The sequence below is a fragment of the Neolamprologus multifasciatus genome, chromosome 2 (assembly GCF_963576455.1).
Source record: "Neolamprologus multifasciatus chromosome 2, fNeoMul1.2, whole genome shotgun sequence".
Lineage (NCBI taxonomy): Eukaryota > Metazoa > Chordata > Actinopteri > Cichliformes > Cichlidae > Neolamprologus > Neolamprologus multifasciatus.
The window spans coordinates 29,524,011-29,538,047 of NC_140440.1; the positions used below are offsets into that span (position 1 = coordinate 29,524,011).

The 14,037-nt window shown below is 41.5% G+C and overlaps 1 protein-coding gene and 1 long non-coding RNA gene across 3 annotated transcripts; both read right to left on the reverse strand.

Moving 5' to 3' along the window:
* Positions 1-632: 632 nt before the first annotated feature.
* Positions 633-2,338, reverse strand: LOC146524719 (uncharacterized). 2 transcript variants are annotated; one of them, XM_085169755.1, is made up of 7 exons: positions 2,261-2,338; positions 2,127-2,182; positions 2,010-2,057; positions 1,841-1,888; positions 1,496-1,669; positions 826-1,403; positions 633-750 (listed from the first exon to the last, which is right to left on the reverse strand). In XM_085169755.1, the coding sequence occupies exons 1-7, from the start codon at positions 2,284-2,286 to the stop codon at positions 739-741; spliced, it is 942 nt and encodes a 313-aa protein (XP_085025881.1). In that variant the 5' UTR covers positions 2,287-2,338; the 3' UTR covers positions 633-738. The 2 variants fall into 2 exon arrangements, with proteins under 2 accessions (XP_085025881.1, XP_085025871.1); XM_085169745.1 differs by having other exon boundaries at positions 1,496-1,888.
* Positions 2,339-11,101: 8,763 nt separating this feature from the next.
* On the reverse strand, positions 11,102-13,231 carry LOC146524720 (uncharacterized). The gene is made up of 3 exons (XR_014875659.1): positions 13,154-13,231; positions 11,441-11,697; positions 11,102-11,189 (listed from the first exon to the last, which is right to left on the reverse strand). It is a non-coding gene; the product is annotated as an uncharacterized LOC146524720 (long non-coding RNA).
* Between the last annotated feature and the right edge of the window lie 806 nt (positions 13,232-14,037).

Here is a 14,037-nt window from a genome sequence, read left to right on the forward strand (position 1 = left end):
CATTCATCTGTGCTACAAGTTTGTGTAGAGGAGCGTTATTAAAACTTGATTTATTGGCCACTTGGGGGCAGCATAATATAAACATTGACACCACCTTATAACTCAGATGCAGCAACATTATGCAATACAAATGTTCATGTTTTTATGCCAACAGAATCTGAAACTTGCAAGCCAGTCACATGCCACAAATTTTACTTTTCCTCACTTTAAGACCGGAAAAGGAACTACTGGTATGGCAAACTAGTAAAAGGAATTCTGTGTAGTCCGGCTCCCAACGTGACACATGTCTTAGTTATGTAAAGTGCTTTAATTTCTGTGGGAAATTAAATACCTAGAATTATTAACTTTTTTTTTCATGCCAATTAGTTGATCAGGGTTTTAAAAATTTGTGCAAGTCTGCCCAAGTTTGGAAATCCTTGGGGCTTTCCACTAGGGTCTTGCTTTTTGTATCAGAGACCGAAAAAAATACTAGAAGCTATAGACTACTGAACCATTAAGTATCCAAGGCTGACTACAGAAATTGGCATTTAGCCACAGACATGTGAACAGGCACTAGAGCCTTGCCGGAGTAGCAAGGAAGGGTGGGTGTAAAGCTTCATTACCATTCACTACAGAGGAGACTGAAGTCACTGTTTCAAAACACTGAAAACCAAGTTTATTGTATCACATAGAGTCATTCCTATTGCAGCATTAACCAGTTCATTGTTTTGCCCAGTTCAGTAAGCCGATTAGATTCAGCTAGTATTTTATCTGAAAGACAAGAGGGAAGTGTAAGTACAATTACAACATGCAGTTGTGGTAAAATTTAGACATTAGGAAACATACCTGCTTAACACCTGTGTAGGAAGACGCAGGTACTGTTTGTGCTCCAACCTGGTAATAACCTCCCACCACTGGACTGCTCACATACAAGCTGGGAGTCTGAAGGCTCTGAGCTGCTCCAACAGTGCCCCATGCAAAGCCGGGGTAGGGGTAGTAGTGGTCTTTCAGGTAGTGAGTGCTGTGAGAGTAGTCTCGTCCCTGCTCGTAGTCCTGGCTGAAATGACTGACTGTGCCCACAGGGTACTGGCCAGTCAGGAACAAGAAGTCAAAAGATGGATACGGACTACCCCACAGTCCACCCATTCCAAACTGTCCTGTGGCAAAGCCTGGGGATGCCAGTCCACCCGCAGCAGCAAAAGCCTCCATCGTAGCTGGGACAGTCCTGCGACCTAGTTCTTCTGTCTCCGACTGGTAGTCCCCAGCCTCTGCAGCCTTCTCATAGTGGGACAACTCTCCTGGTTGGTATGCAGGTACTGGTGGTAGAAGAGCACCAGGCTCATCAGCTGTGCCAGAGGCAAGGCTTTGAGGGTTGGGTGACGATTCCTCACCGAGCTTGGGAGGTGGGACAGCCCAGTTGATTTCTAAGAACAGCAAAATTTAAGCCAAGGTTACCAAGGATTCGGGTCAGGAGATCCTAATGATTGCATTTATACTGCATCATCACAGTAGGTACCAGCTGCAGGTTTAGAAGTTGCCCCAGTTTGTGCAGAGCCAGCTGTGCTTCCTCCTGCCTGAGCAGGAGCGGAGTAACTGGAGCCGGTGTATGGTGCTGCCACACTTTGAGCAGCATGTGAGAAACCAGGCTGCTGCACTGCCACACCTCCACTGGGAGCACTATAAGGCACAGCTACAGAGGAGGGGTATGGATAAGGTCCTCCCTGGCTTAGGGCAACATTACCACCAGCATATTGAGAGACACCAGGCTGCTGCACTGCAACCCCTCCATATTGAGCATTATAAGGTACAACCACAGAGGATGGGTATGCATAAGGTCCTCCCCGAGTCAAGGCAACATTACCTGCAGTGTTTGTGTTACTGCTACTGGGGGAAGCACCAACATTTGAACCTACGAGAAAGCAGAATGCCTTTTTGTAATGGGAGCAATGCACATTTAAACTCGTGAAATATTTCACTGGTTATAAGCTGCAGGCTGAACAGTACCCCCAGTTAATGTGGGGCAACATTACCTGCAGTGTTTGTGTTACCTCTCCGGTAAGGAGTGCCTGGATAATAGCCTGAGGGAGAAGGAAACATTAATAGAAGTTAAGCAATACAGTTTGTATATATGGAAAAGTTTCACCTACCTTTCTCAAGAGGAAGGCTGCATATATGCACAATCAGCAAGACAAGGACTGAACCCCTAAAATTTTTTGTAAAAGATCATTAAGTAACTATAATAGGCCAGAAGATCAGAAATTAAAATACACTTGCCACATACCCCAAGAAGTAATCTGCTGTCATCATTCTGAAAGCTACAAGCAATAAAGTTGTCTGAGGTGAAGGCTTATAAATGCTGCCAGAGAGCAGTCTTAACCAATCAGAGCCTAATGACTAAAAAAGAAACACCTGCCTGAAAAGTGAATCACGCTTCAGCGTAAACTGCTCAGGTGTTTGAATGAAGATAACACATTTTAATTTGTGTTTGTTCTTTTTCTTGTTGTTGTTGATGATGATTATATTTTTTGTTGAAAGCAAATGCAACTTTAATCCAACCATTAATGCACCTTTTTCTCCTCTCACTGCTCTGTTGATCTTTGTTGTGAATTGAGGCACAGCATCACCTTTGATCAGATTTCTAATCTGTTTGAAAATTTCAGCGTCAATATAAAAAATGTAAAACAAAACACAAATAATGTATCACAGTATCACACCAATGTAGTACTAGTGATGGAGGGAGGGGAAGAAATCCCTTTCAATAACTATTCACTGAGAGGACCAGAGAATTGGAGTTAGAGTGAGAATGATAAAAGAAGTAAACAACTACACGCAAACAAAAAGATTGACCAGTAAAAACATTCAGCTATGGAGCCGGAAACAGCTGGAGAACGGGGAAGAAAAGGACACATAAACACCAAGAGGATGTTTCAGCATCACAGTACATTACAATGTATGTCAGTGGAAGAAGTACTCAGCTATAGTTAGAGATAGAGGGGAAATGATCAAATGTGGTTTCAGGCAATTATCTGACTCGTTTTCTTAAGTGAAAATAGGTCATTCAAGAAGAAGTAAACGTGTCAGTATCAAAAACGCAAGAAATGATTTGTTGTTTTTGTTTTTATTCTTAATTTATGTATTCATTTATCCAGTTTTCCCACACTTTTGACGGATCTCATGCAAACCAGTGAGGCTTTATTCTTATTTACATGTAATCCTATATCCTATAATCCTGAGGAACACAATATTGTTACGTTTTATTCAGCGCTTTCCCCCCCCCCTATGGTCACACGGTGGCGCAAAAGGACCATAGGCACACTTCATGAGCTAGCGTATATCAAACACATAGCTATTAGTTCATGATGAGACAGATGAATAGTACAAGGAGTCGAATTTAGTGAAGACGAGCAAATGCAAGTTTTAATAAGTATTTCAAGTTTTTCTAATTAAAATATTGGATTCTTTTTAAGAAATTAATTTTTGTAGAGGATTTAGACCTGAGCAAAGACCAGAGCTGGGAGCAGCAAACCAGCTAGTACTCATATACTAAGAGGGTGTGTGAGAGCGCAGAATCCTCCCGAGTCCTTTCTCCAGGCTGCTTTCATGTTACAGGACGAACAATGTGTGGATTTAATGGACAATGGGATCGCTGCAGGAGATCACAATATCACGTAAGTGTACATCCCCTCTTACAAAGACTTCAGACAAAGCTGCAGACTAAAAATAGACTCGAAGCTGTTTTCTAATGAGGACAGGCCTGCCTGCAGTTTTGTGTATGCACACAAACAGAGCATCAACATCATACGGGTCTGGCTGTGCAGACACTGCACCGAGCAGACACTGTCTGTAATAGATTACAGCTTAAAAAAAACACTGACGCCTCTTGTATTTTTTAAGCGCATACAGCAAATAAAAAGAGTAAGAGCTAATTAGTAGAATCACATGCAACTACACTCATTGTTTTAAATGTAACGATTTTTAAGGTTGACCTAATCTAAAGATGTGGTCAGACTTATGTGATGTAAGTGCCTTTGGGGGTTGTGCCAGAGCACAAACAAACCATTAGCACTTTGTTGATGTCAGAGGTCAGAGGTGAACGGTCATTCTGATGTGATGTGATTGGAGGGTAACAGTAATGCAAATAAACAGTGGTTATAAAGCAAGTTATGCAGAACCTTGAAGCAGGAGCAGAAGATCACAACAGGTACCACTCCTTTCACCTAAGAACAGAAAACTGAAGCTCAACAAAACTGAATAGTACTTATAGTAGATTGGAAAAACATTGCCTGGTCTGATGACTATCGATTTCTGCTGCAACATTTGGACTACCAAGTAAGCATTGTTTAAACACCTGAACGCTATTGCTGACCATGTCCATCCCTTTATGACCACAGTGTTCCCATCAGAAGATGGGTACACTGTGGTCATAAAGGGATACAGCAGGATAACTCACCATTTAAGAAATTCACTGTACTCAAATGGCCTATAAAGCCACCAAATCTTATCCAAAAGAGCATTTTTCACATGTGGTTCAATGTAGGAGTGCATCATGGATGTGCAGCAGACAATTCTGCTGCGACTGTGTGATGATGTTATGTAAATATGAACTAAAATCTCTGAGCAGGGATTCCAGCACCTTGTACCACAAAGAATTAAGGTAGTTCTGTAGGCAAAAGGTACTAGCATAGTGTAACTAATAAAGTGACGGTGTGTGAATGTATGTGTGCTTAAAGAATAGTTTCCTAATTTTGCAAGTCTGTCTTAAAACAACACCCATTTCCTGTTGTCACAAACAAAAAGGGTGACTATTGCTACTTTGCTCTTCCTGCTGTTATCGTTCTGGCTTTTAAGATATGAGGCCAAGATATCTGTGTCCAAGTCTATATCAGTATTATTGATTGGGACAAAATCCACAGCTCTTTATTTTTGAATGTTTATCTGAAGAATGTGGTTGTGGTCTTGAAAGGAATAAAAAAAATGAAATTAGAAGATTCTTTACCGTCCTATAAACTTTAGGTAACTGCATTTTTATGCATCAACTACAGTGGGGCAAAAAAGTATTTAGTCAGCCACCGATTGTGCAAGTTCCCCCACTTAAAATGATGACAGAGGTCAGTAATTTGCACCAGAGGTACACTTCAACTGTGAGAGACAGAATGTGAAAAAAAAATCCATGAATTCACATGGTAGGATTTGTAAAGAATTTATTCGTAAATCAGGGTGGAAAATAAGTATTTGGTCACCTCAAACAAGGAAAATCCCTGGCTCTCACAGACCTGTAACGTCTTCTGTAAGAAGCTTTTCTGTCCCCCACTCGTTACCTGTATGAATGGCACCTGTTTGACCTCATCATCTGTATAAAAGACACCTGTCCACAGCCTCAACCAGTCAGACTCCAAACTCCACCATGGCCAAGACCAAAGAGCTTTCGAAGGACACCAGGAAAAGAATTGTAGACCTGCACCAGACTGGGAAGAGTGAATCTACAATAGGCAAGCAGCTTGGTGTGAAAAAATCAACTGTGGGAGCAATCATCAGAAAATGGAAGACATACAAGACCACTGATAATCTCCCTCGATCTGGGGCTCCACGCAAGATCTCATCCCGTGGGGTCAAAATGATCATGAGAACGGTGAGCAAAGATCCCAGAACCACACGGGGGGACCTGGTGAATGACCTGCAGAGAGCTGGGACCAAAGTAACAAAGGTCACCATCAGTAACACACTACAACGGCAGGGAATCAAATCCCGCAGTGCCAGACGTGTTCCGCTGCTGAAGCCAGTGCATGTCCAGGCCCGTCTGAAGTTTGCCAGAGAGCACATGGATGATACAGCAGAGGATTGGGAGAATGTCATGTGGTCAGATGAAACCAAAGTAGAACTTTTTGGTATAAACTGAACTCGTCGTGTTTGGAGGAAGAAGAATACTGAGTTGCATCCCAAGAACACCATACCTACTGTGAAGCATGGGGGTGGAAACATCATGCTATGGGGCTGTTTTTCTGCCAAGGGGACAGGACGACTGATCCGTGTTAAGGACAGAATGAATGGGGCCAAGTATCGTGAGATTTTGAGCCAAAACCTCCTTCCATCAGTGAGAACTTTGAAGATGAAACGAGGCTGGGTCTTCCAACATGACAATGATCCAAAACACACCGCCCGGGCAACAAAGGAGTGGCTCCGTAAGAAGCATTTGAAAGTCCTGGAGTGGCCTAGCCAGTCTCCAGACCTCAACCCCATAGAAAATCTGTGGCGGGAGTTGAAAGTCCGTGTTGCTCGGCGACAGCCCCAAAACATCACTGCTCTTGAGAAGATCTGCATGGAGGAATGGGCCAAAATACCAGCTACTGTGTGTGCAAACCTGGTAAAGACCTATAGTAAACGTTTGACCTCTGTTATTGCCAACAAAGGTTATGTTACAAAGTATTGAGTTGTATTTTTGTTATTGACCAAATACTTATTTTCCACCCTGATTTACGAATAAATTCTTTACAAATCCTACCATGTGAATTCATGGATTTTTTTTTTTCACATTCTGTCTCTCACAGTTGAAGTGTACCTCTGGTGCAAATTACTGACCTCTGTCATCATTTTAAGTGGGGGAACTTGCACAATCGGTGGCTGACTAAATACTTTTTTGCCCCACTGTACATCATCGATCATGTGTGTGGAAGGGTTTTCTTGGTGTTCAGATATGTCCACCGAGTTAAACTAAAAATGATTAGCATCAATTATGCATATATGAATGCTTTGTTGTCAGTAAACAGATTGTTATTTAGAGAGTTTTAGCATCTTTCGAACTCTTTAAAACCTGATAGGAGTAACTCTTGAAGCTGTTTTCTGAACTGAGCAGTTTCGGTCATGTTTCAGGCTTGCTTATAAAAAAAAGTCTGGGTCTGCATCAGAATTGTGAGGGCGATCTCTGCCTCTGCAGCTAGCCTTGGAAAATCCCAGAAACTGAAATCTTTCATCTTTAGTGATTTATACTGAAGTGAGAAAATTCATCATTAAGGGTGGGCGGGGGAATGTTGTCAGATGTCATCTTTATGGGGGAAAGAGTTAAAAACCACTGTTCTTTAACTTTTAAACATTAACTAGGTCTGTGTTTGTCCGTTTGCCAAAGGTCACATGGTCATTGATTCATTCATACCAGTGAACCTTCACATTCAGTCATAGGTACTCTCATTCACTTCAATTTTGACTCCCTCGCATGCAATAACAAAGATTTGGCCTCTTGGTGTGAAAAAGTGACGCTGTTTCAACTGTGCAGGAGTCTATGACAACATTACCCTGATGCTCACTTGATTTACGAACTCAGTAGATACTTTCCTGATTGGTTACGGCTTCAGTCGATAGTTTTAAGTCTTATTTACTACAACATGATCATCATTTTTTTTTACACCACAGTGGAAAATAAAGCAGATTGTGCTTTAGGTTCAAGCTCACTTGTTATTGAGAAGTTGCCGCCATATCAACAGTCAGATCCACCCCCTGACTCGTGACTGATGGTTCTTAAAAACATCCTGGTGGCAGGCAAAATGCCAAACTTCAGATTTCAGAAGTCACAAACAAACGTCACACCTGTTCAGTTGAGAAGCTTCCTCATCCAACCTGACAGCCGCACACTGTGCAAGCCAAAACTCGCCAGCATTTTGGAACAGTACACATAAGCTAAAGAATAAAACTGTAAATCTTGTGACAAAATCCTATGTTTAGAATTTTTGTCACCAGCTAATCTCATAAGTCACATGTGGCACCAACTTTTTCTTTTACCTAAACTTTTTCAGAAAGAGGAAGTAGTGAGTGTGATGTCCCGTGGTTTCTCTATTTGGGGATCGAATTTTAAAGAAATATAAATTCGATGACATGTGACAATTTCCTGTCCAACGGTTTGCTGATGTTGGCACTTATCAGACTGGCACGATTGAAGAGTGTGTTTGACTGCCTGTTATGCAATACAGCACACACACACAGATTTCCATCACGTCTGAGGATTGATCATTTTCTGCAGAAGACTCACACTAAAATACTGATTTATGCATGTATGTATGTTTATATCCAATCACATGAATAATCATATACATGCATGTGTTTTCATATCAGGACACTCATTTACTTTTCCTAAAGCTCATAACCCTAAAGGCAACCATAATGACACCTGCACCTGGTTCGATTCATAATCAGACAAATTTCTAAGCTTCCAGATACACTCAAAAAGCTTCAGCATCACTTTTATGAAGCACATTATTACCAAAGTCCTCTTTGGTGATCTGATCTTATAGTGAAATGCATCCTTGTCTTTTTTTTTGCAGACTCAGATGAAAATCTAGCTTTGTTGTAGCCTAGCTTACAACAAAAACTGTAACAAAATCCATTCATCAATATCTGTAAAGTTGTTGATTGGTGGGTGGTGGTCAAAGTTTGCAGTGACATTATTATTATTAACTTTTGGGGAGTGACACTTGAATAACATAACTTCTGGTCGCACAACATTGTTTCTTTTGTTTACTTTGCCAGTTAACATTAACTTAGCAGGCAGTCAGTCGAGCACACATGGCCAGGAGTCAGAGTTGATACAGTGGCAGCTGTCTGAAGGTCAGTGCTGCTTATTGTGCCTTTCCGGATTGTGGATCTTTCTCCCAGCTAGATGTTTGGTTACATTTACAAGGAACTGGAAATGTTAGTGTTGCCTTTCGTCTGTTTTTAACTCTTCCAGTCACTCTGGAGAGAGGAGCTTCTCATCTTTAAAACTCAAAAAAACCCTCCAAAATCTGCCTCAGGTCAACCATGTTTTTGGGTCTTGAGAAAATAACAGTGGGCAGGCCAAAGGCTGTAAGCAGCACTGGTCGAATCAGCGCTCGATGGATGTTGATGTGGGTTTAGTTCTTTAAGAGAACTTTTTAATGTTAAGATTACTATGTGTATTTTTTGATGCTATTTAATATTTTTATTGCCAATCGAGTGCTAGCTTGTTATACTGTCCTGTGAACGCTGGCTGTTTTTAAGAAGAGCGCAGTTTACCTGCATAGACCAGCCCGCCCAGTGTCATCCTCAGCCATGCTAGTTACCACGACTGCTGCAGAAGCACTAAACTACTTTTAACTGAATAATTATAACGGAGCTCACCAGCAATATGGATGTTTACATTTTTCATTACCAAATTGTATTAATTATTGTAACTTAGTGTTAATGTGTATCAGTAGACTTCAGCTGAAGGGCCACAGTGACTTTACTGGGTGAACTTCGACCCGTGAGGCCCATCCATAACTAAATAATAAAATTTCATCACTCCTCAAGACCTTTTGCTGATTTTCAGTCCAGTTCTTGTGTAATTTGGCATACCTCATCCTTTTTTTGACATTTCCCTTATTTAAAAATGGCTCTGTGACAGCTGCTCCTCCACTGAGACCATTTCTGATTAATAATAACAATAATAATGGATTGGATTTATATAGCGCTTTTCAAGGCACCCAAAGCGCTTTACAATGCCACTATTCATTCACACACTGGTGGAGGCAAGCTACAGTTGTAGCCACAGCTGCCCTGGGGCAGACTGACAGATTGCGCCATCGCCTCGTGTCTTGCCCAAGGACACAACAACCAGGACAGAGAGCCCGGGGATCGAACCGGCAACCTTCTGGTTACGGATACGCTTCCCAACCCCCTGAGCCACAGTCGCCCCTTAATTAATTACTATTTTATGCACATCAAACTGTGTTCGCTTTGGCATTCCTCATAGATTTGACTAAAGGAATGGGAACAAAATATCTGTTTTGCATCAGGCTGCTTGTAAGAAAGTGCCTTAATATCTAATTTAAAATTGGTTCTTTACTAAAAGGTCTGTTATGTGTAGTTGCAACAATGTTTCATCACTTGAGTTAGGTGCATTTTTATATAGGCCCTACTTGACTCATAGGTCAGTATTAAGTGGCTTAACAAAGATTTCATGGACTAGAATGGACTGAAAATAAGCGAAAAAGCAGCAAATGTTCAAAGAAGAACTTCCAGAAAGCCTTGGAAACTATTATTCAAGACTAATTTAAACAATTACGAGAAATTCTGGCTTAAATTATAAAGAAATGAGCGTTGGCTCAAGAACTTTGCACAGCACTATATTAGCTCATGTAGCATGTCTCAAAATGCTGGGATGGGTCAATAAAAGGCTGGACACTGGACACAGCATGCCAGCTGTCAACTGCTTTGAATTGTGGTTGCAGTGAGCCAGCATATAATGGAGGGCCTAGGAGAAAAGGTACGCACCAAATACATTTAGTTTGTGTGTCATGGATATGACTGGGATTCATGCCAAACAATGATAACTGTGGTGTTTGTACTCCCTTAATCATTTGTGAGGTAGAGGTAGAAACTTGATCTGTCTCTCATTGGTGAGGTTTGAGCCACAGCGGCAGAACAGAAATGTGAAAGTCAACGGAAATGTGCCCTTGTTCTCGTTCTGCATCATCATCCTTCGAGTGAATAAAATGTACGCTGGCACATCATTCTTTACTTGTTACACTCACTTCCTGTGTATCATGTCACCTAGGGTCACCATTAGAGTTTGAGTCCACTTTGACTACCGGGATGTTTACTATAGTGACTCTGGACTGTGACCAGAAAGAGGTCATGTGCTTTAAGACCTTTGGTCATCTTTCCAGTGAGGCTATGGCTCCACTTGCATGCACATAGAAAGCTTTGGTTTCAGGAAGTGTGCTCAAGCTTGTTGCGTGTCAAGCCATGAGTGTGTGAGCTGTGTCTTGTGATGAGTAGTGATGATGATATATATGTGTTTTTATAGTAATACTTCCATTTACATCTCTGCCCTCTCATAACACCCTCGTTAACTTGCTGTAGCAGCAGAAACCCATTGATACAAAAACAATAAGGTAATAAGAATGACCTTAAACAGTATGTTTTGTAACTGACATAGATCACACAACAATATGTGCTGTGTTTTCTCGTTTGCTTTAGCAACAGTGACATCCTGGCATCCCACACCCAAAAATGCAAATACAAACAAATCACATGTTGGTGAAATTCAATTACTTTATTTGTTTGTTGTAATGTCACTGTCGCCATTTTCCATCCTTCCCAACAACCTCAAACTAAAGAAAACTGACAGAAAATCAATCACCATCTGGTTATAATCAATCATCTCTGGAGTCTGAGTGCAGGCTGTCTCAGTGACTGTAGGGGACCAAGCAGGCAAAGCTGTGCTGTTGAAAAAGTGGGTTTTATTTAAATCAAAATTAAATAAAAGCATCAAAAATAATATTTCATGCAAGACATATAAATTTAGCAAATAAATAGGGCAAACTAAATAAACACTGCTCATAAATTACTGCTTACAAAACCTCACTTTAACAAAGAGAGCTAAAACACACTAGAGCACCATGAACCTAGAGTAGTGGAGCAAACCATTATGGATGCAAAGGGGAAAAATCACAGGGATAACAACTAAACTCACCACAAAGAAAATCCATGAATGGTTTGGTCCATTCGCCTCTGTATTTCAAACAGCTCTTCCCTCAGCCACCTGCTTTGAGTAACCATGAAGACCTGGAGCAGTCGAAGTTTAATGCAAGCAACAGAGAAAGAGTGATTAGTGCAATTTGTATGAAACTCAGTGTTGTGTTGAAAAATGGTTGAATCAAAATAATCAGGTAAGCTAGTTATCTCTTATAACTGCACATTAGCTTTAAAGTCGTAACAATGCTGTGAAACCTCAAACCTGTATGAGCAGTAGCGGTTTTAGATACGGGCGACACGGGCGGTTGCCCGGGGCGGCATCGTGGTGGGGGCGGCATCACGGCTCGTTCTCATGCTGCCCCGACATCATGCCAACGCATATTGGGAATGGCATTGGTTTTCTATCGCCCATTTGCTGGGAGTAAGGGCGCCCCCCGTTTGCAAGGTGCGCCTGCTGCTTGCGGCACAGGGAGGAAAGGGCGGGGCGGCGGCGGCCTGGCTGGCTGGCTGGAGCAGCAAAAATCACCAACTGGCAAAATAAAACAAATTACAAACAAACCAACAAACACGAAAACACCAGACATTATAATACAGACTTATAATTTGCACCGATGTTTTTTCAAAATTCTATATGAGAAAAGTGAGCGCGAGAGCCCTCGGTGCGCCTGCTCGCTGCTGAAGTCAAAGTAAACTTTATTGTCATCTCCGCTACATACAGTCCAGTATATAGAGAGACGAGACGACGAGGCTCCAGTTACAACAGTGTGAGTAAACAAACAACATATATAAGAAGAGTAAGAAAATAAATATACACTTTAGGACCAGGGGTAAAGGGATCAATAACAATTTAAAATGTATATTTTATATTTTGTTGGTCTAAAGTCTCACACACAACCCGTTTTTAAACTTCTTTTCTCATTTTTTAAATGAGAAAAGAAGAGGAGGAGTGTAGCGACTTCCACAGTCGCTAGAGGCCGGGGACTGAGCCTGCCTATTTGCCTGTCAACTTTACGCAATAATGCCAGAGGTGGAATTGCTTGCTTGTTTATTAAAGTGCTTGAAAAGTTTACAGAGCAATGTGATCGGCTCGCGATTCAAACTCTTAAAACATCACAGGCTCTAATGCAACAAGGGGAAACTCGTTGTGCTGCGGTCAACAAAAACTACGGCTACCCAGCCCTCCTCTCTGTCAAAATCAAACCAGTGAAAGACAGACTGACAACGCCCTCTTAATGTCGCCGCTAGCACCCACGTGACTCCCGTTACACATCACCATAGCAACCAAACAAATGAAAACCAAGTGATCATTAAAATTCAATACATTTAATTATGACTCCTACAAGGAGAAACGAGCAAAAGATACAGGTAAGCAGATGTGTCATTGGATAATGGCAGGTCATGTATCCTAAAACATTAAGAATCAGGATACTTTCTTAATCCCTAAGGAAATTATGTGGGTTACAGTTCCTCCAAGAAGAAATGGTAAAAATAGTAACAGTAACAGACTAACCTCCAAACAATATATACAATAATATAATATTAATTAGTCAGTGTCAATTGTTGATTTGTCCTGTTCTCATTGTGTGACGAATTATGATGTCTGTTTAGTAGCCGTTTGCATACAATGCATACTTCGTCTCTCTCTTCGTGTGTGTGTGTGTGTGGGGTGGGGGGTGGGGGTGGGGGGGGTCCTAGCCAAACAGGCTAGGACCGCTACTGTGTATGAGGGATTTAGGTGAGTGCAGAGAATGAATGGATGTTACTGAACTTGTTCCAGTGGTGTGTTTTTTGAACTTTGATCATGCAAACCTTTTTGATAGAGGGACCTAAAGAATATTTGGATGCTAAAAACAAAGGCCTATCCTTGAAGCTATAATATGGAATTTTGTCTCATGTATTAGAAACCAACCACATCTTTTGAAGGTTCACCTTCACTGTAGAAGATGAATTATTTAATAGGTTAAGGATATCAATCTAGCCATTATGTTCAGCTTGTATAATTCAGGGTTGCAGGGTGAATGGAACATATCTCTAGCCTAGAGTCGGGGTACACTGCTCTAATCACAGGGCTAAGGCTCATTTACCAATTTAGAACTACCAGCAATATAATTTTTTTAAAAAGGCTAACGAGCAGCAGCTGGATCTAAATCCAGAACTGTCTTGCTGTGAGGCAATGGTGGTAACCACTGCTCCCCTGATACTAAGGATGCTGTACAAAAACTGGGATGTGTAATAATGTGTGTTTTCTGGTGTTTTATGACTGACTTGGGCTGTAAGCCGGAATATCTGCGAAATGGTACGCTGTCGGATGAAAGCACTTCTGATTTGAAAGGAGCGTGACACTTTTTTTTTTTGACCGTGCAATGTGGTCCACTAGCATATGCGTTGTGCCAGAGTTCACACTGAGGAATCGAGCACTGTAGAATATTTGGATGTAATGAACAGAATTATGTGAGACAGAAAGCACTCCGACAAACCTGAACTTGGTCAGAATCTTTGAATAGTCCTTTACAGCAGCGGTCCCCAACCTTTTTTGGGCCACGGACCGGTTTATGCCCGACAATATTTTCACAGACCGGCCTTTAAAGTGTCGCG

Coding starts and splice junctions, on each gene's coding strand:
- LOC146524719 (XM_085169745.1), bottom strand. CDS start 2,286: ATGATGACAGCAGATTACTTCTTGGG. Junction 2,183..2,260: donor ACAGCAGATTACTTCTTGGG/GTATGTGGCAAG, acceptor AAAAAATTTTAG/GGGTTCAGTCCTTGTCTTGC. Junction 1,889..2,009: donor AGGTAACACAAACACTGCAG/GTAATGTTGCCC, acceptor GCTTTCTCGTAG/GTTCAAATGTTGGTGCTTCC.